General features: G+C 46.0%; 2 protein-coding genes across 2 annotated transcripts in view; one reads left to right on the top strand and one right to left on the bottom strand.

Moving 5' to 3' along the window:
* Positions 1–815: 815 nt before the first annotated feature.
* Positions 816–24,367, bottom strand: part of LOC309816189 (protein FAM184B-like) — a gene marked incomplete at its 5' end in the record, with an annotated part of 185,957 nt that continues 162,405 nt past the window's right edge. Inside the window, 6 exon segments of the mRNA XM_082643394.1 lie at positions 816–5,919; positions 7,788–7,987; positions 8,820–8,924; positions 10,677–10,794; positions 13,128–13,255; positions 13,259–13,274. Of these exon segments, the coding sequence (XP_082499520.1) occupies positions 5,826–5,919; positions 7,788–7,987; positions 8,820–8,924; positions 10,677–10,794; positions 13,128–13,255; positions 13,259–13,274 (661 nt within the window). The 3' untranslated portion in view covers positions 816–5,825.
* Positions 14,495–19,833, top strand: LOC309791834 (THO complex subunit 2-like). Its single transcript, XM_082600968.1, has one exon. The coding sequence runs from the start codon at positions 14,690–14,692 to the stop codon at positions 19,529–19,531; it is 4,842 nt and encodes a 1,613-aa protein (XP_082457094.1). The 5' UTR covers positions 14,495–14,689; the 3' UTR covers positions 19,532–19,833.

Here is a 24,367-nt window from a genome sequence, read left to right as displayed (position 1 = left end):
TTGGATGAGGCTTTCCCCTCTCTGTTGTTCACATTCCCTCATTAGATTACAGCCCTTCTCCCTCACCCAGTGCTGCACTGTCTCTTAAGCAGGCAGCAATTCTGTGACTCGGAGTCTTGGCTTGCTTTTCCTCCAGCCTTAAAGGCCCCACCCCACCCACCTTGACATCCATTCAAGCTCCAGTTTGGCCTGGACGCCACCTGGTCTCTGCAGCCTCCAAAAGCGCTCTCCGTTGTATCCACAGGACACAGGACTTCCTGTCCCTTCTGCCAGCCTTGCTTGGTTTTCCCTCTGCAGTTAGTGATCTGTCTCTTTGTTCCTCATGAGAGGTAGGCATTATTCCCCTCTGAATATACAGAGACCACTTATTATCTTTTATACATAATAACTTAGTACTTATTTTTGTTTGTGTGCGTATGTGTATGGTACACAGCTGGAGGCCATTGAATTCCCTCATTCAGAGTATATAGTTAAAGCTTTTAAAAGTTGTTTTCAATCACATTATCTGATTTCAAGGTTGTTAACCTGGTCATCTCGTGCCAATTAGAAGCGCTGATTGGCAGCTGTAGATTTCTTGATTAAAAAGCTAAATTGATTACATTTTAGGCATTCTTTCAGTAATGAAGAGGTTCTTAGTGGAAAGTTCAGGAACTTCTATTTGGTGCTTAGTAAAAATATTTTGAATTAATGTGTGTACCAGTTACTGTCATTTCTTTACTAAATTCAAAAGTTCTCTGCCACATAAACATTTCACTTTTTTCTGTTTGTAAATATCTTTTTCCTTTTTAGTGGCATCTTGCTGGTTGACAAACAAAACCCCCTGGGATGCCATCTCCTTCAAGGAGAAAATAAGGAGCCATCAGGTGGACTTTCCCTCATCTTCCTTCAGGATGACAGACCAACCCACATCTTCAGGGCATCTTTATTTGCTTCCTGGTCCATCTGCTGAAGCCCTTACCCTGTATAAGATGAACCTTTCCACAAATGATCTGGGTCCAGGCCAGTTGCCTTCTCTAGGGTTTAACCCCTTGGGGGCTCTCTGCCCCCTGCAGCTCACAGAATTCTTGGTCTTCCCTGCCGCGATGCGATGCCCAAGCGCTGCCCCGTTTCCCGGCCCCTCTTTCAGTCTCCAGCTCCTCCACGCTCCCCGCCCCCAGGCTGTGACGTGCGGCTCCACAGCTCCAACTGTGCTTGCGATGGCTCCCAGCTGCTTCACTGTGACACTTCATCATCTTCTTTATTTGAACTCATTCTCTTATTCTCTTTAACACATCTCCCTTTTTCTCTTTGCTCCTTTCCGCAGCCTCTAAATGTTGACGTTCCTGAGGGTTTGGTCCTGGGCCACTGGAGGCCACGAAGGAGCCCTGCTCAGTTATCTCAAAGGCCATGCTCTTTCCTGGGTGTGACCAGGCACAGTGGGGATACTGGATCTGTGTCATTTCTGCCCAACACAGACCCCTCTAATGGGCAGTCCCTGTTCTGGAGCTCTTCAGCCTGGCCGAGGATTTTTCTCCGAACTCTGCTGCTGTCTAAGCCTCTTCCCCAAATCTTCCTTGGCTCTCTATACAGGTGTCAACTCTCCATCAAAATCTGAAGGCCCTTCCTGCCTCCTGCTTCTTCCCCTTTATTCAACGTAGGTGTTTCCCCTGAGAAGGGCGGAAACCTGCCCCTGACATGGGACACCGACCCAGCACTGCTTGGCCATGTTATTCTCCTACGGGACAGAAGCAGTCTCAGGATACCAGCCTCCTAGATAAAGCTGCTCTGAGACCATAGTAAAGCAAGACAAACCAAAACCACTTCACAGCTTTGTCTAAGCACAGGAAAAAAAAAAACCAAGGTCACTGTGCCACCCCCCAAATACCAAACATTCTCCTGGCTAAAAGATAAGTGACTGCTTTCTCTCTCTCTCTCTTTTTTTTAACCATTTACGGCTTTATCTCTGGTCTGCCCTTCCTATAGATAAGATATAAGACACCCAGTCATAGAGTTGTCCCTGCTTGCTTGCTTGCTTTCTTTCTTTCTTTCTTTATTTACTTACTTATGGCTGTGTTGGGTCTTCGTTTCTGTGCGAGGGCTTTCTCTAGTTGCAGCAAGTGGGGGCCACTCCTCATCGCGGTGCGCGGGCCTCTCACTATCGCGGCCTCTCTTGTTGCGGAGCACAGGCTCCAAACGCGCAGGCTCAGTAATTGTAGCTCACGGGGCCAGTTGCTCTGCGGCATGTGGGATCTTCCCAGACCAGGGCTCAAACCCGTGTCCCCTGCGTTGGCAGGCAGATTCTCAACCACTGTGCCACCAGGGAAGCCCTGTCCCTGCTTTCTGACAGCATCCAATCTAGAATGAATCCCTGCTTCTTTAGACCCTCCTGGTAATCACCCAACCAATGCCAAAATCTTAGAGTAGGTTCTTTCTAACACCCTCTTTTCTGAGGCCCCACCATTCTTGATGGACATTCTCCCTGTGTCCAACAAGTAGTAAAGCCAACTCATCCAACTACAGGTGGGTTTCTGGTGTTCTGTTCCTCCAGCTGTGCCGGGGTATGCGTCCTGGAGGGCCCAACTGACACACTGCCACGCACGTGGCCTGAGAGAGCAGGCAAGAGGGTGGGGTTGGGGACTGGCTTGCTTACTGTCCAACTGGCAAGGAAGACCCGTCCTGAGGGTATGTGAGGTACAGTCACTGGCTCAAGAGGGTGGCCCAGTTATTGAAGATCGCACCAGTGGTGCCCTGGGCAAGTGTCCCAGTGGAAGGGAACTTAGTCAGTGCACGGATTCGAACATTTGGAAGCTAAGGGGGAATACTGCATATAAGAACGGTGGAGTTGGCAGGTTAGCAGTACACTGTCTCGACTCTCAGCAAAGGGACAATGACAAAATAACTGTTTAATGCTCAGAGGCCACTGTGAGTGCCCAGGGCATGTTTGGTTATCTCCCGCAGGGGGAGAACAGACAGATGAGGAGCTAGTAGGAGGTAGCAGATCAAAACCAGTATTGCATCTCGGGGGTAATGGTGGAGATTAGTGCTATCCTGAGAAATCTAAAGGATGCTAGGAAGCCGGTCCCCATCATAACTCCATTTACGTCCCCAGCCTTGCCCTTGCAGAATCCAGAGAGAGGCTGGAGAATGAGTATATACCAAGTAGCCTCAGTTGCAACTGCTGTGTTGGATGTTGCACTGATGCAGAGCAGGAGTAAGGACTCAGGTATGTGGTGTGCAGCCGCTGATAGGGTGAATTCATTCTTTTCTCCCCCAATTAAGAAACAGTTCGCCACAATGTTCCTTTCCAGTTTTGCTCCAGGAATATGTTAATTCCTCTTCTCTGTCATAATATATATGCCTAAAGAGATTTATCGTCAAATCCTGTCGTTTCTCCCTCCTAAATCAATTCTGAATCCGTTCATTTCTCTTCATGTCTGCTGTTACCTCCAAGCCATCCCCATTCATCTCTAGACCACTCTGCTCTTGAGAGATGGATGGAACCAGATTATGCAAGAGAAAACAATAATGTTTTATCACTCAAATTTCCTTGTCAATATTATCTAGGGTACAGAGAGGTAGAATTTCATTCACTGCTGGTGAAGGTGTAAATTGCTAGAAACTTTCTGGTAATTTGGTAGTATCACACAAAAAGCCTAGGCATATCCTTTGATGCTTTACTTCAATACTCAAGGAATATGTCCTAAAGAAAAAAAATGATAGAAGCATGCCAAGCTTTACTTAACAGACACAATTGTTTGCATGTAACCTAGAAATTTAACATGATCTTTCACTTGCCTGCAGCAAGAAAGGAGTCAAGACAGATGTGGGGTCTCAGTAAAATTCTATCCCTGTAGCATGTGTTATGCTGAGTTAAAGGACAGTAGTATAAAGTGCAGTCTCCTTTGTTAGTCATCAGGAGTTGCACAGTAGTGGGAAAATATTTCAACAAACAAAAGTAGAACTACCTGTATGTAGTCTTTAAAACACAAACATCCTACAATGCTCACCCTAAGCAGGTAACAAAACTAAAAAATACTTGATACTGAAAAATAATATGGCATGTTACACGGATAGTAACAAATATTTGCATTTAAAAATTTATGTTATTGGACCATGTGTTTTGATTAGGTAGTAAATTTACTTTTAAATTGTGAGTCTGAGTTGTAATTACATTTCTCTCAAAATGACATAAGTGCGGGCCTCCCTGGTGGCGCAGTGGTTGAGAGTCCGCCTGCCGATGCAGGGGATGCGGGTTCGTGCCCCGGTCTGGGAGGATCCCATGTGCCGCGGGGCGGCTGGGCCCGTGGGCCATGGCCGCTGAGCCTGCGCATCCGGAGCCTGCGCGTCCGGAGCCTGTGCTCCGCAGCGGGAGAGGCCACGGCAGTGAGAGGCCCGCATACGCAAAAAAAGAAAAAAAAAAGAAAAAAAAAATGACATAAGTGCGTGAGCAGCTACATTTTATTTTATTTTAATTAATTTATTTTTAACATCTGTATTGGAGTATAATTGCTTTACAATGGTGTGTTAGTTTCTGCTTTATAACAAAGTGAATCAGCTATACATATACATATATCCCCATATCCCTTCCCTCTTGTATCTCCCTCCCTCCCACCCTCCCTATCCCACTCCTCGAGGTGGTCACAGAGCACCGCAGCTACGTTTTATTGAAGATGATCTGACTGAGGTTAATGTGAGCTTCCTATTTCCAAGTTCAGCCTTCATCTAATTTCACCTTTCTTTGGAAAATCAATACAAATCACAACCCTTTTTATTGCCCAGTTGTTTATAAAGCTTTATTCAAAGAGCAAAGATTTGATGGTGCATAGAATAGACAACTGTTTATGGGCCACTTGCTGGGCCAGCACCAAAGGATTGAGAACATATTTTGACCACTAAAAGTTGTACTGACTCTTGTCAAATTGCACCGCTCCATCAGAGGGTCAGACAGCTCAGCATGGGCTGACAGGTCAGCATTGTGAATGGCCATTCCCAGTTCCCTTTAATCTGCTGAGCATCCATGCAATGGGGAAGCAGTGCACCATGAGGCAAGACTAGAGGTTCAGTAGATCTTTCGGTTCAAAGAATAATCTAGAAACCAGCACAAATGACCAAGTTGATGCTACAGTCATTGAAGTTGAGATGTATGACGGGGTGAGGCTCAGTTATTCACAGAAAAATCCTGGCAAGGCTTAATTCCAATCCATGGTTAGTATCATTACCCATATTTTGCTTAAACTTCAAAAAGCCCCTTTGAGGTAGGTGTTATGCCCTCTATAATCTTCTTCATGTCCTGGACCTAGGAAGTCAAAATATTTGATCCAAGTATGCCAAGGTCTGCTATAGTCCATTCCTAGTAGTTTTGTTTTCTTTGGTTTTTTAAAATTGACTTTCCTGGTTATTTTGAGCTTTGTTTTATTCCTCTACCTATTGAGGTTACGTGTGTATTTTGGAATTATATCATTTACATAGAAACACTTCTCAAGTGAAGATGACCAGCATCCTAGGAAAATGAAACCACTTTAAAAGTAGACCATGGAAATCACAAAGTCTGATATTCCACAATGCAAATTGCAATCTTATGGACACTAGAAATACCATGGGTAGGTCATCAATAACATTAATAATATTTCCCTATGGGCACTTTCTGATAACACTGGCTTGTTTTATCTTAATGTCACAATGAAACAGTATGAAATGTTAATGCAAGAATTTGTTTTAGCTATGTATGTAAATCATACTACAAGCAAGTTATTTGGTTGGTTGGCTTTTTAATTCATTCCTTCAATCAGATGCTTCAAAAGAAATGTGTTTCAAATATCCACTTTATGATCAGTTTCAGGATCAGTTTAGAAAGAAAAATATTTGGTAAACCATTCCTGGTGGGCTGAGCCCTGCTTCTGCTGGACTTCTTTGGGTTGGGCTGTTTCATCATCTTGTGTCCTAAAAACAAACAAAACGTTTTCTTAGATGATTTTGAAAATTATTCAATAAATAATACTCTACCATCTTTTCAGGGAAAGATAACTGCTTCTTTACTCTTAAAAAGATACTAGAACATGATGGGCCAATATTAGGGAGCTAGAAACAAGTTGTAAAGGATGGGGATGGAGAGGGAGCATCTAATTCCAGTTTTGAAAACAGAAGGTTCTCCATTGTTTCACTTAACACAAGGCATATTTTGCAACATGTACTATTTATTTCAGGCACAAATTAAACAATAACCCCCCTCCAAAAACAGGTAAAAGAAGAAATGGTTAATCAATACAGTATTACACTTTATGGCTTCTTCAAAAGTTATCTGATGTGCTCTGGCATTTCAATGAGGTTGTAAAATTAGCCTAATAAATTGAAAAGGGGAGACGGTAGGTAAGAAAGTACAGTGTATACCTGTCTGAGCGGTCTCTAACTGCATTTGTGAAGCTTCTTATAAAACAGTGGGGGGACTTCCCCCGTGGTCCAGTGATAAAGAACCTGCCTTACAATGTGGGGGACGCGGGTTTGGTCCCTGGTCAGGGAACTAAGATCCCAGATGCTGCGGGGCAACTAATCCTGCGCGCCACAGCTGCTGAGCTCGGCGCCTCAACAAGAGCCCACATGCCGCACGCTACAGAGCCCACACGCCCTGGAGCCTGCGCACCAAAACTAGAGAGAGAAAACCCGCATGCCACAACTAGAGAGAAGCCTGCGTGCTGCAACAAAAGATCCCGCACGCCTCAACAAGGGTCCAGCGTGCCGCAACTAAGACCTGACGCAGCCAAAAATAAATAAAATAAATCTTTAAAACAAACAAACAGTGGGAACACAGCTTTAAACAGGTGTGTGATAATGAGATGAACTGTGGCCAATCAGGCTGACTCTGGCAGTTAATAGACTGTGTGCTTGGGGCTCCAGGCCTCAGTGTCGTCAGTTGTGACACAAAGGGCTGGACTCGTTCAGTGACTGACAGGAAGTCCTTCCAGCTCCACACTCATATTTGTCCAAATAGCCTTGGGCAGGCAGGCCTTTGGAAAAGGAACATTTCAGAAGGGCCCCTTTCAGAAATGCAAACTTCAAAGCCCAGAATTAAAGGGAAGGGAAGGCTGGACAGGAAGGAATCAATAAACAAAGGGGAAATCACACACTTCTGGAAGAGAAGCATGCTGCAAGGGCTTCTGGAAAAATAAGGCAGTATCAGAGATCATCATGCGTGATCAACCAAACCCACAGATTAAGAGGCCTTAAAATTTCAAGATTATACAATGAATCTTGAGAAATAACCTTAATAATAATAGTGGAAAATTACTGAATGCTTTTGTGCCAGGTCTTGTGCTAAGCATGTCCTATGGATTAATTCCTTCAGTCTCACATGAGTCTAATGAGGTAGGTGCTGTATTATCTTCATTTTAGAGGTGAGGAAACAGACTCAGAGAAGTCAAGTGAGCTGCCCAAAGCCAAGCAAGCTAAGAACAAGGAGGATCAGAATTTGAATCCAGACTCAAGGCCAGATGATGAGTCCATCTTCTGTGTGACCCACTCTGAAGTAGTCAGCTAAGTGATTCAATGTCCCCTGTCTAATCATCCATGGGACAAAAAAAAAAAAAAAGGTTTTCTGAAATTTGGTATCAGGAATAGTGCCTCTTCCAAAGAATGACCTATTTCCCTTCTCTTACATATCTTCTTTTTTGGCTGGGTTGTAATTTGTCCAAGGCAGGGCTTGTTTCGTTACCCTTTGTATTGGCCGAAATGCTGGGTATTTAACAGGTACCAGAAAGGAATACTAATTTCCCTCCTGACTATGGGAAAATGGAATGATAGCTTTGGCCCCCTACCTTGTGGCAGCTTTTACATCTAGAGGTGGGGTGGGTTTGTAAGGCTGGCCACAGCTGGGGCCTGGGTCCAAGCTGGGTGACTTAGTTATCGGAGGAGTGTTGATCCTGGAGCTCAGGTCGCCACTCAGAAAGTTCTTAGCATAGGAAGCGAGGTTTGGCACACTGACCACTCGGCTGGGCACTTCCTCCATCTTCTTTTTCTGTTGGTATTAAAGGAAAGGCCTGTCAGTACCACCCAAAGAGGCATCGTTGTAAAAGTAGATAAGGCCTGCCCAACCGAAATTATATGAGCAAGGAGGCAATAACTTACATGTTATTTTTTAAAGCATTTTATCTTCCAATCCACTTTGTGCTTTAAAAAAACACAGGCTCACAATCTCTTATCCAAAACTTCTGGTGACAAATGTGTTTTTTAATTTAAAATCTGTTTTAGATTTTAAAAGGCTATATAACATCCCCAGCAGAAGCTGGGCCCACCTTGTCCTCAAACACATTAATATTTCTGGAGTGAAACTTACATTTTGTCACACCAAGAGCGATATATAAAAGTTATAAATGAGCTTACATGAATTCAGCTTGGGTTAGGTTTACTGTCCTATGAGTTACAAAAAAAATACAAATTTTTAAGCACTTTAGGATTTTGTGATAGCAGATGAGAGATTTGGATGTGAATACTCTCACTGTAATAAATTCCAAAAGTTTTTATAAAAGGAAAAAAAGTTACAGTGAAGGATTCCTGCTCTTCTCTCTCTCCTTCCTATCACCCAGATATAGCCATTATTAGAGTGACACATTTATATACAAAAAGTTTGGAAAATTCAAAAAACTCATAAAAATAAAAAACACATAATCTGCCTAGCCAGATATAAATACTGTTTATTAATAATTTGGACTATTTCCTGGGGGTCTTATTTTCAATGAATATTCCTCCAAATGAATGCCGGACAGTTGATAAATAAGCTGCCATTACCTTTGGGAAAAACAAAGCCAGCAGAATTATGTAATGCATTGAAACCAGTAGGACCAATTTACCTTCATGGAAGGGGTCAAATACCCTGGGCGAGGATTGAAAGAGAAGGACCGATTCCGATGGGACACTGCGCTGGGGAATGCTGCGTAGTGAAATCTTTTCTCCTCCTGGAAAAACAATACAACGGAGTCTAAATGAGCCTAACTACCCAGCACACGGAGTTTAATTTGAAGGAAGATGGCTGTGTGAGAGCAGACTACAGAGAGGAGGAAAGACCAGGGAAGGGAGGGGAAGTCAGTGGGAATCACGCTGCCACCCACTGAAGCTTTGAAGAAGCACCTTTATTTCTGGGGCTTTTGTGTCCCTAGCACCCCTTGTGAAGGAAAGGGAGAGCCTTTTTGGAATGCCTTAGGGAAGTCAGAGATCCAGGTACTCTTAGGATCTGAGCAGAATCTACTGCAGAAAGGTATTAGTTAAGACAAAGAAAAAAAAAAAACCCAGGTACAATCACTACATGGCCAACCTTCTTTACCTGTGTCATTCTCCACTTTTTTTCTTTCCTGCTGTATTGTTTCTAAAGCAAGTTCCAGTTGTTGCATAATTTCATCTGTAAAAACATTGAGGGCTTCCCTGGTGGCGCAGTGGTTAAGAATCCGCCTGCCAATGCAGGGGACACGGGTGCGAGCCCTCGTCCGGGAAGATCCCACATGCCGCGAAGCAACTAAGCCCGTGCGCCACAACTACTGAACCTGCGCTCTAGAGCCCGCGGGCCACAACTACGGAGCCCACGTGCAACAACTGCTGAAGCCCGTGGGCCTAGAGCCCATGCTCCGCAACAAGAGAAGCCACCGCAGTGAGAAGCCCGCGCACCGCAACGAAGGGTAGCCCCCGCTCGCCGCAACTAGAGAAAGCCCGCGCGCAGCAACAAAGACCCAACGCAGCCAAACACCCCCCCCAAAAAAACATTGATAAGTGTTTCTAAGAGATAAGGACTCTTTTTTTAAAAAAACATAACCACAATACCTTTGTCACACTTAGCAAACAAGCAATTCCTTATTAGTATCATCTAATTTTCAGTTGGTGGTTAAGTTTTCCTCTTCATCTCGACATGAAGCAATGTGACTGGGGAGCAGGAGGGTGCAAGGATGGGTGTGAGATACAAGTGTGCGTGTGTACTGTGGGAGGATGTGTCGCTGTGTAAGCTACCATAAGACCATGGATTTTACTCTGAGAAGGACAGGGAGCCACAGGAGGTCCTGAACAGAGCCGTGTTGTGGTCCGAATTACATTTTTATAAGAGTACTCTGGTCGCTGTGAGGTCAACAGAGTGGGGTGAGGCTGGAGTGAGTGGGGAGACCAGTGGACTCTCCATCATGCATGAGAGGCAGCAGGGCCCGGACCTGGTGAAGGTGGTGAAGGTGGTGAAGGTAGAGATAGTGGGAAGAGGCTGGACTTCTGACGTGGCTAATTAGCTGACCCACGTGGGCAACGCTGACAGGAGCGAGTGTATCACCCAAAGTCCCCAGAGCTGAATGTAAGCCACCGGGAGCGGGCTTACAGAGAACTTTCAACCAAAGCTTGGAGCACAGGAAGGCTGGGCAAAAGCCTAAAGCAAGGGTTAAAGTGTGAGGAAACATGAGTGTGAGGTGCAGACCATTCTAGATTTTCCCAAATGCTGTAGGTTAAAAAAACCAAACCAATACCAACATCAGGCAGATGGTGTGGGACTTGAGAGTGATTTTTTTTTTTGCCTTCTACTTTCCTGTGTTAATTTTTTTTTAGTGAGCATGTATTTTTTTTATATGATAGGGGAAAAATAACCAAGGACCTTTTGTAAGGTGGTTTTCGGGTTATCAGGATTACAGTTTTAGGCACTCATGGAAGTGCTAGGCTAAAGCGAATACCCCGGACAGCCTCACCGTGAGCTGCTTGATGATCTCCTCCCTCTCCTTCAAGCGGTTCTGCAGACGGCCTATGAACTGAACGTCCTCCGGCTTCAACTCCCCCTTTCCTGGCTTCTCTCCGGAATCTTTCAGTCTGTTTGGAGCAGGCATGCAGTTAGCCACCATGCTGCAATAACCCAACCACAAGGAGGGAGAAGAGGTGGACGTGATGGGGATGCTGCTATGTTGCTTGGCCTGGCTGGCCACTCTCTGTTCACCAAAGGGGAGAGTGAGGCCCAGAGAGCCTGCCCAGGGCCACCCAGTGAGTTGGCTGCAGAGCTCCAGGTGGAGCCCAGGACTGCAACTCCCAGTCTGACACTTGTCAGTTCCCCCAGGTTCTGTAGGGCCCAGAAACCAAAGGCCTGTGTGTGCACACTGATGCCACATGCAGTGGGGCTTCAAGAACCAGTGAAGTGGGGGCCTCCCTGGTGGCGCAGTGGTTGAGAGTCCGCCTGCCGATGCAGGGGATACGGGTTCGTGCCCCGGTCTGGGAGGATCCCATATGCCGCGGAGTGGCTGGGCCCGTGAGCCATGGCCGCTGAGCCTGTGCGTCCGGAGCCTGTGCTCCGCAACGGGAGAGGCCACAACAGTGAGAGGCCCGCGTACAGCAAAAAAAAAAAAAAAAAAAAAGAACCAGTGAAGTTTGGGAGAAGAGGCCTCAGCCGGAAAATGTCCCCACCCATGCCAAGGCCAGCAGGTTATGCCAATACAGATGTAGCTCCCGCCCCACCTGCAGGCAGCCAGAGAGCATGGCATTAGCTAGTTCTGCAAAGCAGCGGGGCAGCTGGTACCACCACGCTTTCAGTGTGAAGCTGGAGAGAAATAACCTCTGGATGGTGGGGGAGAGAGGGTGAGGGCTGCTGGTGATTTACTGACTGTAGTTGATAAGAGGCCAGGGCTTTGGGGTGAGATGACTTGGGCTCTTATCCCAGCTCTGCTTTTTTCTAGCTATGTAATCTTGGGCATTTTGCCCATGAGACTCAGTTCCTTCTTTAATATGGGCGTGAAACTGGGTGGTTGTGAGGATTCAGTGAGATAATGCACGCCCAGCACGTGCTAAGAACCCATCAGATGGTAGCTGGTAAAACCTTCCACTCCAGATTTTGGATGATTTGCCTTGTATTGGAGCCAGTGGAGGACAGTTTTTAAGAGCACAAGTTAAGGGTCAGACAGGTGACGTTTAAATTTACTTAGTGCTGCTTGACCTGATCTCCCTGCCACTAACCCCGATCTGCCAGTCTCTTCTCCTCTCAGCAGTCAGAAGTGACCCTGTTAAAAGGTATCTCAGACCATGTCAGTCATGCTCAAAGCCTTACAAGGGCTTCCCAGTGCACTCCATCCGAATACACCCAAACCCCTTCCTGCTCAGCGCAGCGTCTCCTCCACCCCTCCCAGATACCTTGCCAACGCAGTTCCTATCATCACTCTCTCACTCATTCCACTTAAGCCTTCTGGCTGTTTGGTCTTGGGAGGCAGGCCCCAGGGCCCTTGCACTTGCTGTTCTGGCTGCTTGGAATGCTCTTCGTCCAGATGGCTCTCTCATTTCCTCTCCTCTTTATGCTTAAATGTCACCTCCTTGCCCACCCTTGGCACTCTAGACACTGATCCTGTTTTCCTTCTAGTACCTTCAGGTACTTTCATTACCTGATATGAAGTTAAATATTTATTTGCTTATTTCTTTGTCAGAATCCCCATCTAGAATTTGTGAGTGCTATGAGAGCACAGTCTTTGTTTTATTCCCACTGTAACTCCAGAGCCTAAAACAGTGCAAGGCACACAGTAGGCCCTTAACAAATATTTGCTGAATGAATAAATGAATGCTTGCATGAGGGGCCCTTGCTTTCTTAATCAATCCATGGGAACAATGGTTTCCACCGTGAAGAACTGCTGTGAAGATTAAATGAGATGATGCACATGAGAAGGCAGAAATGCTCATAAAAAAGTAGCCCTGATCTTCTTCTGTGTGTGAGGGTCAAACCATGCTCATTCCTCACAGATTCCCAGTACCCTGCACAAGACGGGAATGCAGTCTCATAAAAAGACGGGTGGCCAACCATCCCAGTTTGCCTGGAACTGAGGCGCTTCTGGAACTCGGGACTTCTAGTTTTAAAACTAGGAGAGGGGGCTTCCCTGGTGGCGCAGTGGTTGAGAGTCCGCCTGCCGATGCAGGGGACACGGGTTCATGCCCCGGTCCGGGAAGATCCCACATGCCGCGGAGCAGCTGGGCCCGTGAGCCATGGCTACTGAGCCTGCGCGTCCAGAGCCTGTGCTCCGCAAAGGGAGGGGCCACAACAGTGAGACGCCCACGTACCGCCAAAAAAAAAAAAAACAAAACTAGGAGAGTCCTGGGGACACTAGGATGAGGTCCCCCTAATAAAATGGTACATCTACTAGTCCCTCCCAACCTGGGGCCAAGTCCTCACTTACTCAGTTTCCAGGGCAGCCAGCCGGGCGTGGAGCTGCGCTTGAGTGCTGCTGAAATCGGCCACCATGGCCTGCATCTCCTTCCGGTGTTGCTGGCATAGCATCTCCACCTCCCGGGCCCGCTGGGCTTGCTAATCCTCCTCCAGCAGCCTGTGGGGCGGGGTGGAAGCACAGCTGGGCTTGTCCAGGCTCTAGGGACTGAACCTCTAGGGCACTGGAGTTTCTCCCCACTCTGCTAGGTGACCTGCAGAATCTAAGGTCAGGACACAGTGGGAAGGAGATCCGGGGTCTCTGAGTTGTGGGGTCCAGCTTGTGGAACTTCTTCTCAGTACCTTCCACCCCCAGCATTCCATGAAGGAGAAACCTGAGCACAAAGGGCAGCCTTCTGGGGGAAGGGGTGGAGGAGAGCTCAGGAGAGGAGTCCCAGAAAACACTCCTTTCACTTGGGGGAGGTGGGTAGGCCTGGAGGCAGAGATTCTGTATCAGAATTACCGAACGCTGTGGACTCTGAGAGCTGAGAGACCAGCGGTCCAGGGTGAGAAGGCAGGATGGGAGAGAGATTAGGAGAACACTTGTTAGAGCCAGGCTGCCTGTGTCCCTCTGTGGCCTATCACTTCCTAGCTGCATGACTTTGTGTGAGCTGCGCTCTGCTCAGTTTCTCCATGTGACAACAGTGGCTACCTTATAGGGTTATTGAAAGGATGAACCACGTTAATCCATGTCCAGAAGAGCCCGTGGCACAAAGCGTATGTTTGACCATCAGCTATCCTTTTCCTAACCTTGGGGTGGGGAACTAAGGGATCCTCAGACCAGCCTCAGGGGGCCTGACACCTTCTGAAAGTACATGCATATTTTTGTGTGATGATATCCTTCTCCAGGAGAGGGACATCGTTTTCCTCACCTGGAGGGGGCTGTAATCGGAAATGGTTAGGAGCCCCTCCTCTGGTCCAGTCTCCTTATTCCAGTGTCACATGGTGAGTCTCTAACTGAATTTAAGGTGCTCCACCTTGGCCAGGTGGATTCATGGCTGTTTCTCAGATGAGCCTCAGGCCTACTTTCACTTGAACTTTATGCCAGAGACTGGAACATTCCAACTCTGGGGTGAAATGGACAAATGCCTTCAAAGATACAAACTACCAAAGCTCACTCAGGAAGAAACAGATAACTTGAAAAGTCCTATATCTATTAATGAAATTAAAGTTGTAGTTATAAACTTTCCAGCCAGGGAAAAAGAAGGCCATGAATTCAGGACTTGATAATCAAGGGCTATCCAGCCTGGACAAGGCAGCCACCACAATTTACCAAGTGCCAGGGGCAGTGCTAAGCATCTTCCTATACATTTCCTATACATTTCACTGCATTCTACAACAGCCCTGAGAGGGGGTGGTGTTTTCTACATTTTACAGGTAAGGGCAGAGTCTTGGAGAGATGAGCAGACTCGCCCAACGTCACGCAGCTAATTATGAGCACACAGACGCGGCTCCCGGCATTCCCGTGGGCGGTGCTCCCCTTCGACCCCTCGCTCGCCTGCTGCACATCGGGTTTTTGCTCCTAGTGAGGGGAAGATGGCGGACGCAGCTGTCGTGCTTCCCGCAGAGTGGATAAAGAACTGGGAGAAATCAGGGAGAGGTGAATTTTTGCATTTATGCCGGATCCTCAGTGAACATAAAAGCCATGATAGTTCAACTTATAGAGATTTCCAGCAAGCTCTTTATGAGTTATCATACCATGTCGTTAAAGGAAATCTAAAGCATGAACAGGCATCTAATGTTCTTAACGACATTAGTGAATTTTGTGAGGATATGCCCTCCCTTCTTGCTGACGTATTCTGCATATTAGATACTGAGACAAATTGTCTAGAAGAAAAAAGCAAGAGAGACTGTTTTACACAGTTGGTATTAGCATGTTTGTATTTCGTTTCAGACACAGTTCTAAAGGAACGCTTGGATCCAGAAACACTGGAATCGTTAGGGCTTATCAAACAATCACAGCAATTCAATCAAAAGTCAGTGAAAATCAAGACAAAACTCTTTTATAAGCAGCAAAAATTTAATTTGTTAAGAGAAGAAAATGAAGGTTATGCCAGGCTGATTGCTGAATTGGGGCAAGATCTATCTGGAAATATTTCTAGTGATTTGATCTCAGAAAATATCACATCTTTAATAGGATGCTTTAATCTGGATCCCAATAGAGTTCTGGATGTCATTTTAGAAGTGTTTGAATGCAGGCCAGAACACGATGACTTCTTTATATCTTTATTAGACTCTTACATGAGTATGTGTGAACCGCAAACACTGTGTCATATTCTTGGGTTCAAATTCAAGTTTTACCAGGAACCAAATGGAGAGACTCCTTCATCTTTGTACAGAGTTGCAGCAGTACTTCTACAATTTAACCTTATTGATTTCGATGATCTTTATGTACATCTTCTTCCAGCTGATGATTGCATTATGGATGAACACAAGCGAGAAATTGTAGCAGCTAAGCAGATTGTTAGAAAACTTACAATGGTTGTACTGTCTTCCGATAAAATTGACCAACGAGAGAAAGAAAAGGAAAAAGAAGAGGAGAAAGTGGAGAAGCCACCTGACAACCAAAAACTTGGTTTGTTGGAAGCCTTGTTAAAGATTGGTGATTGGCAGCATGCACAGAACATTATGGATCAGATGCCTCCATACTATGCAGCTTCACATAAACTAATAGCCCTTGCTATTTGCAAGCTTATTCATATAACTATTGAGCCTCTCTACCGAAGAGTTGGCGTTCCTAAAGGTGCTAAAGGCTCACCTGTTGATGCTTTGCAAAACGAGAGAGCACCAAAACAAGCAGAGAGCTTTGAAGATTTGAGGAGAGACGTCTTCAATATGTTCTGTTACCTTGGTCCTCACCTTTCTCACGATCCCATTTTATTCGCAAAAGTGGTGCGGATAGGCAAGTCATTTATGAAGGCGTTTCAGTCTGACGGAAGCAAACAAGAAGATAAAGAGAAGACGGAAATTATCCTTAGCTGCTTGCTTAGCATTACTGGCCAGGTATTACTTCCATCTCTTTCTTTGATGGGCTGCAATGCTTGTATGTCTGAGGAACTGTGGGGAATGTTTAAAACATTTCCATACCAGCATAGATATCGTCTGTATGGCCAGTGGAAGAATGAAACTTACAACAGTCATCCACTTCTAGTAAAAGTTAAAGCTCAAACAATAGACAGAGCCAAATATATCATGAAGCGTCTAACCAAGGAAAATGTGAAGCCCTCTGGAAGACAAATTGGGAAGTTGAGCCACAGCAATCCAACCATTTTGTTTGATTATATCTTGTCACAAATACAGAAGTATGATAACCTAATAACGCCTGTAGTGGATTCATTGAAATACCTCACGTCACTGAATTATGACGTCTTGGCCTATTGTATCATTGAAGCTTTAGCTAATCCAGAAAAGGAGAGAATGAAACATGACGACACAACCATCTCAAGCTGGCTTCAGAGTCTGGCTAGTTTCTGTGGTGCAGTTTTTCGTAAATATCCAATTGATCTTGCTGGTCTTCTTCAATATGTGGCTAATCAGCTAAAGGCAGGCAAAAGTTGTGACCTGCTTATATTGAAAGAAGTGGTACAGAAAATGGCAGGGATAGAAATTACAGAAGAAATGACAGTGGAGCAACTAGAGGCCATGACTGGTGGAGAGCAACTAAAAGCTGAGGGTGGTTACTTTGGCCAGATAAGAAACACTAAAAAATCCTCCCAGAGATTAAAGGATGCACTATTAGACCATGATCTTGCTCTTCCTCTCTATGTGCTTATGGCTCAGCAGAGGAATGGGGTAATCTTTCAGGAAGGTGGAGAGAAACATTTGAAACTTGTGGGAAAGCTCTATGATCAGTGTCATGATACCCTGGTACAGTTTGGTGGCTTTTTAGCGTCTAATCTAAGCACAGAGGATTATATAAAGCGAGTGCCTTCAATGGATGTGCTCTGTAATGAATTTCACACACCCCATGATGCAGCATTTTTCCTGTCTAGGCCAATGTATGCACACCGTATTTCGTCCAAGTATGATGAACTTAAAAAATCAGGGAAGGGAAATAAACAGCAACATAAAGTTCACAAGTACATTACATCATGTGAAATGGTGATGGCTCCTGTGCATGAAGCAGTGGTTTCCTTATGTGTTTCCAAAGTCTGGGATGACATCAGCCCTCAGTTCTATGCCACATTCTGGTCACTGACAATGTATGACCTTGCAGTTCCACATACCAGCTATGAACGGGAAGTCAATAAACTTAAAGTCCAGATGAAAGCAATTGATGACAATCAGGAAATGCCTCCAAATAAAAAGAAAAAAGAGAAGGAGCGATGTACTGCCCTTCAGGACAAGCTTCTTGAAGAAGAAAAGAAGCAGATGGAACATGTACAGCGAGTGCTACAGAGACTGAAACTGGAAAAGGACAGTTGGCTTTTAGCAAAATCTACCAAAAATGAGACCATCACAAAATTTCTACAGCTGTGTATATTTCCTCGATGCATTTTTTCAGCAACTGATGCTGTTTACTGTGCTCGTTTTGTTGAATTGGTACATCGACAGAAAACTCCAAAGTTTTCCACACTTCTTTGCTATGATCGAGTTTTCTCTGGTATAATTTACACAGTCGCAAGCTGTACTGAAAATGAAGCTAGTCGATATGGAAGATTCCTTTGCTGCATGTTAGAGACTGTGACCAGGTGGCACAGTGATAGAGCCACATATGAAAAGGAATGTGGAAATTATCCAGGATTTCTTACTATATTACGGGCAACTGGTTTTGATGGTGGAAATAAAGCCGATCAATTAGACTATGAAAATTTTCGACACGTTGTACATAAATGGCACTACAAACTAACCAAGGCATCGGTACATTGCCTTGAAACAGGCGAATGTACTCACATCAGGAATATCTTGATTGTGCTAACAAAAATACTTCCTTGGTACCCAAAAGTTTTGAATCTGGGTCAGGCTTTGGAAAGAAGAGTGCATAAAATCTGCCAAGAGGAGAAAGAGAAGAGGCCAGATCTATATGCATTGGCTATGGGCTACGCTGGGCAGTTGAAAAGTAGAAAGTCATACATGATACCTGAAAAGGAGTTTCATCACAAAGACCCCCCTCCGAGGAATGCAATTGCCAGTATACAAAATGGGCCTTGTAGTGGGCTTTCTTCATCGTCAACAGGAAGTGCACCTAAATCGGTTGAAAGCAGTAACGATGAGACTGATAAATCAAGGGAGAGATCTCAGTGGAGTGTGAGAGCAGTTAATAAAGCTTCTAATGCCACACCAAAAGGGAATTCAAGCAATGGAAATAGTGGCTCTAACAGCAAAGCTGTTAAAGAAAATGGCAAAGAAAAAGGGAAAGAGAAAGAAAAAGAGAAAAAAGAAAAGACTCCAGCTACTACTCCAGAGGCCCGAGTACTTGGTAAAGATGGTAAAGAAAAACCAAAGGAAGAACGGCCAAGTAAAGATGAAAAAGCAAGAGAGACGAAGGAAAGAACACCTAAGTCTGACAAAGAGAAAGAAAAATTCAAGAAGGAAGGAAAAGCTAAAGATGAGAAATTCAAGACCACTGTCCCCAATGCAGAATCAAAGTCGACTCAAGAAAAGGAAAGAGAGAAGGAGCCATCCAGAGAAAGAGATATAGCAAAGGAAATGAAATTAAAGGAAAATGTTAAAGGAGGAGAGAAGACACCAGCTTCTGGGTCCTTGAAGTCACCTGTTCCCCGATCAGATATTGCAGAGGTTGAAAGGGAACTAAAACGTCGCAAAATTGATACCTACCCTTCTCCATCACATTGCTCAACAGTACTTCCCAAAGTTCCTCTGGGTTCTGAGAGCTATGCCAGCTCACCTGTCATCTCCATTCATTTTCTACAGGACAGTCTCATCAAACTCAAGGAATCTTCAGCAAAGCTCTACATTAATCATACTCCTCCACCACTGTCCAAGAGTAAGGAGAGAGAAATGGACAAGAAAGATTTGGACAAGTTGAGGGAAAGATCCAGAGAAAGAGAAATAAAAGATGAAAAGGACAGGAAAGAGCGGAAAAGGGATCACTCAGACAGTGACCGAGAAGTGCCACCAGACTTATTAACCAAGAGGCGGAAAGAGGAACATGGAACAATGGGGGTTTCAAAACACAAAAGTGAGAGTCCGTGTGAGTCTCCTTATCCAAATGAGAAAGACAAGGAAAAGAATAAGTCAAAACCGTCAGGCAAAGAAAAAGGCGGTGACTCATTTAAATCTGAAAAAATGGATAAAATCTCCTCTGGTGGCAAAAAGGAGTCCAGGCATGATAAAGGAAAGATAGAAAAGAAAGAGAAATGGGACAGTTCAGGAGGAAAGGAAGAGAAGAAACAGTCCTCGGACAAGCACAGATAATGAAGACTTTCAATCAAGGGTATGGACAGACCCCTAAGCTGAAGGTCTCCTAGAGGAGGACGCCAAAGCTCCATGCGTCACTCTCAGAATGGTATCTCCTATAATTAAGAGCTTCTGGTGCTGTCCATTTAATGGGAATCTGCTTTAAATCAGAAGATGAATACACACCACCATCCTCTTTTTTTAAATAAATTTATATATTTATTTATTTTTGGCTGCACTGGGTCTTCGTTTGCTGCACGCGGGCTTTCTCTAATTGCGCGAGCAGGGGCTACTTTCCGTTGCGGTGTGTGGGCTTCTCACTGCGGTGGCTTCTCTTGTTGCAGAGCTCAGGCTCAGGGCCCGCGGGCTTCAGTAGTTGTGGCACGTGGGCTCAGTAGTTCCGGCTCACGGGCTCTAGAGCGCAGGCTCAGTAGTTGTGGTGCACGGGCCTAGCTGCTCTGCGGCATGTGGGATCTTCCCAGACCAGGGCTCAAACCTGTGTCCCCTGCATTGGCAGGCGGATTCCTAACCACTGTGCCACCAGGGAAGTCCCACACCACCATCCTCTTGACGAGACATTCCAAAGTCACTGATTTTCAGAACCTTATTTTCACCTCCAGGCAGTTTCTTGCAGCAAGGTTCCTGTGTATACAATGTTTACTCGAGATTTGCCATCCAGAAGCAGCAGCTAATGAAAATTTCACTAACTGTTTTAGCTCGTCCTTCTTTCTCAGAAAGGAGAGGAAATCGCCTCCTGGAACCAGTTCCTTAATCATGTAGATAGGCTGTATTTGTGTGCGAACTTTGATAAATTTGACAGTACTGGGATGATTATATTGCTTGAGGATTTTGGCTTCTTGTAAAAATTTTAATTTCAGTTTCTGGGAAGGATCACCTTCACATGTTTTAACAGCAATAGCAGTTTTATCCTTTAATGTGCCCTTAAATGTGTCATCAGAATTTCCCTTGCCCAGTAATTGTGACATTTTCATGTTATGCCTTTTTTATTCTAATTATGATCATGCTGATACCATGATTCTCTTTATTGGAACATTGACTGTTTCTGTAGTTAAAAAAATTGAGATGAAATTCGCATAAAATATGCCATTTAAAACTGGTTCTTAGTATATCCCTGTGTTGTGACCATCACCAGTAATTCCAGAACATCTCCATCACCCTCAGAAGAGAGCCTGCATCTGTTAGCAGTCACCCCCAACTCTCTCCTTCCTGCAGCCTCTGGCAACAACTAATATATTTTCTGTCTCTGTGGATTTGCCTGTTTTGGACATTTCATAAAAATGGAATCATGAAATATGTGGCCTTTGGTTATATGTGGCTTCTTTCACTTAGCATCATGTTTTCAAGGTTCATCCATGTTGTAGCATGTATCAGAACTCGATTTCTTTTTATAACTGAATACCATTCCATTGTATGGATGTGTACCACATTTTGTTTATCCATTCATCAGTGATGAACAGGAACAATGATTTGTAAGGATTAAAACTGTAAGTTCAACATTAATGTATCTATAATTATAATTGGTAATGTCAAGATTATACATGGTGTGAAGAGAATACTGTACAGAAACGATATGTAACTTATTTGTCAGCATACCATGCAAGTGTGATTATTTTCTAAGGCCCTTCTAGCTCTGGTTTTATGAATTATGTGAATGTAGTATTTTCATCAATAAAGTGTAATGCGTTAAGCCTTAGATTAAAATTTGAAAAAAAAAAAAAAAAAAAGAGCACACAGAACTGTCTTAACTATTCCACTGCACTGACTCCCTAAGGCTAGTTTTGAGGATACTTTTGGCATCGTTAAGTTTGATTCCATAAATTCCCTGATCTGTAGGGAAATAGGGTACCCCTCCCCCCATTTCAGGGCTAATGAGATCTAGAATTCCTAGACCACTGATCCTTTCCATGGGTCAAAGGAGTAACATCAGTGAAGTGCTGGCGTACTAGGGAGTCCTTTCTTTGGGAAGATGCTGAGGGTGCAACCCAATCTTAGATCCCAGAGGCTCACCAAGGGGCAGAGGAGAGAAGCCCCGACCCGCAGAGCTACCTGCGCTGGTGGCGGAGCTGCAGCGCCTCCTGCCGGTGCTGTTCCACCTCGGCCTGCAGCCGCCGCACTGTTTCCTTGAGCTGCGAGTTGTCCTCCCAGAGGCCGCACCGCTCTCTCGGCTCCTGCTCGCCGGCGCCCTTGCCCGTCGGGGAGCCCGCCTGGCCCGGACCGGCCCCCTCCTAGGGAGAAAGCAGCCAGAAGAGCCGTTTGCAGGAGGCGCAGTGGCAGACAAGGGCCAGAGATGTGCCGCGGCAAAGACCCAGCCTGGAACCCAAATCGGGCTCCTGATTCAGGAGCTCACGTCTAGTCTCTTAAAGTTTCCTGCTTTGAGAGTTGGCCAAATGTGGCCCTCAAAAAGTCTAATAATGCTGGTGAGCCAAGAATGTGGCTTAAATGAAAACAAGCCCAACACTGCACATGTGTGGAGTGGGGGGGTGGGGGGGAAGGGGGGTAGGATGTCTCTGAGTCTCTTCTTGTTACGACACTAATTCACTAATTACCCCCCAAAGATCTCATTCCCAAATTCCATCCTATTGGTGGTTAGGGCTTCAACATGGGAACTTGGGGCGAAACCACACAGGGCAGGGCCTTCGGGGAGAGTGAATATTTGCTGAACGATAACAATGTCACATCACCTCACAGGATTCTGATACAGCGGGTCTGGGTACATCCCAGCCCTGTGTCTTTTGAAAAAGGCTCCCAGGTGACTCTAAGGCCACCACAGTTGTAATCCACTGCCCCGCACTTGCCCTTGCCCGTCTCTTTACCTAGGGTGCCTTCCACACCCAACCATTCCTGCCTTGGTGATGCCTTCTCGACCCCTCAGGGGAGAGGCGACAAGCTTTCTCTTCTCTGAGAGCTAGATCCTCTCCGTGTAGAGGTTATAAGGAAGTGCACTGATTTGTTGAAATGCTGGTTTCCTCCACCAGACCAGCAGCTGTTCCGGGAAGGAGCCATCTCCTCTTCATCTTCCCAATCCTATAGCACCTAGCACAGTGGCTGGGATTCAGCAGGTGCCAAATGAATGCTTGCTGCGAAATGATGCTTGAATGTCAATGGTTCAGACAGAAATACAAAGACTGATATCCACCATTAAATGGGGTCAGCGTTCATCCCCGATTAGTGAATGTAGCAGTTTTCAAGTCCATGCAAACGGGCCTGAAGGTTTGTGCATCTGTTCCTTCCAAAGACTGAACAGCATTGCACAGGGAGCGTGTGCGGCCCAGGCCCTGTACCTCTTGGTTCCAGCCCTGGGGTTTGCATAGTGTGGGATGCCCATGGGCACCACCCGGCACTCACACCTGCATGACCTGAAGAGCCTGTGGGGTTAAAGTCCTGTGGGGCCACCCTTGACTGGTGGGAGGGAGAAGCTGCTGGATAAGTGCATCCCCCTCTGTACTTGGCTGCGACAGATTTGAGAATTCTTTCATGGGGCTCCTCAGAAGATCCCAGTGGATGCAACACCACTTACCTGCAGTGGTGGCCACGCTGGGAATGCATCCTGACGTTGCACCCCCCTTTCACTCCTGCTGCCTGGGGCTGTTCCTTCTTGTGGATATACTTCTTCTCTGTGGGGGACATCACCCAGGGCCTTGCTGTTCCTCCCGGAGGGTTCAGGGCTTCCCTCCAGTGAGGTGTAGGTGAGGATTGGGTGTGGATGACCAGGTACCGTCTCATCTACCCAGCCCGGGTCTCTCTCCGTAGCCCTCAGGCAAGCCTGTCATTCATTGCAGAGGGCCCAATATTGGGCCCTCCAGCCACCAGCTGTCACCATCCCACACTTCCCCTAGCTCCTTCCACAGGTCCAGGTGGCCCCCACCAGCCTAGAACATTTAATGGATCATATTCTGTTTTCCCTCTGCTAGACTTTACCAACTGAGCTGAACTCATCGTGATACATCATTTGTTAATGATTCTCATTAAGCACAGAAATTGTCTTCAGGTTCTCAGTACCAGCAAAATCTGGAATGAACCATCCCCATGTTCCTGCGGTCTTGAGCAGGGCTGGGACACCAACCAGTCGTGGTCGTCTGCACACCCTGGTGGAGACTCTACTGTGTGCAGAGCTGTGTGCCGAGCACTGGGGGTGGGGCAGGGGGATGAGATGAAGCAGACATGGCTTGTTCTCAAAGGATGCCTAGTCCAGGCGAGGAAACAAGGGAATCCATGAAGTGGTGGTTCTCCAACAGGACAGGCAGTAGAGGTGGGTGCCAGCTGAGCTATAGCAACAGGAAGTGCTCCAGGAGCTCAGAGGGTAGAGAGGTCACGGGTGTGGAGGGGAGGCCCGTAGCACGGAGGGACTGACTGGGCACTGAAGAGGGAGGAAGGGGTCCCAGGCAGGGGCCAGGGCACATGCAAAGGCAGTGAGGCAGGATGCAGAGCCTGCATTTAGAGCAGAGAGGGATATGCAGCCAGTGGGTAAAGGCTTTTCAATGCCAGACTGACCACTGGGAGCTTATTCTCACAGCAGTCGGGAGCCACTGAAGGCTTTACACAGATGCACTTTAGATGAATACCTGAAGCCGTATGTGGTGGGCTGGGGAGAGATGCCTGGGTTGTTAGGAGGTCCCTGTGCTACCCAGCAAGGTAGGAATTATGGAGGGCAAGGAGGGGGATGATGGGCCAAGTCTGACCAGAAAGTTCAAGGAGACTCAGCACTGACCTCTGGTGACAAGCTCACCTGTCCTCACAGGAACAGGGAGGTCTAGACGGGGAGTCTGTCTGGGGAGGTGTTCTGAGAAACTCTCTGCCGGTCTACAGGACGGACCCTGTCTGGCACCAGCACCC

This window comes from Mesoplodon mirus, assembly GCF_964341445.2.
Source record: "Mesoplodon mirus genome assembly, chromosome: 2".
Classification (NCBI taxonomy): Eukaryota; Metazoa; Chordata; class Mammalia; order Artiodactyla; family Ziphiidae; genus Mesoplodon; species Mesoplodon mirus.
Note: the sequence above shows the minus strand (reverse complement) of the source record. Positions and strands in the feature narration are given on the sequence as shown.

Coding starts and splice junctions, on each gene's coding strand:
- LOC309791834 (XM_082600968.1), top strand. CDS start 14,690: ATGGCGGACGCAGCTGTCGTGCTTCCCGCAGAGTGGATAAAGAACTGG.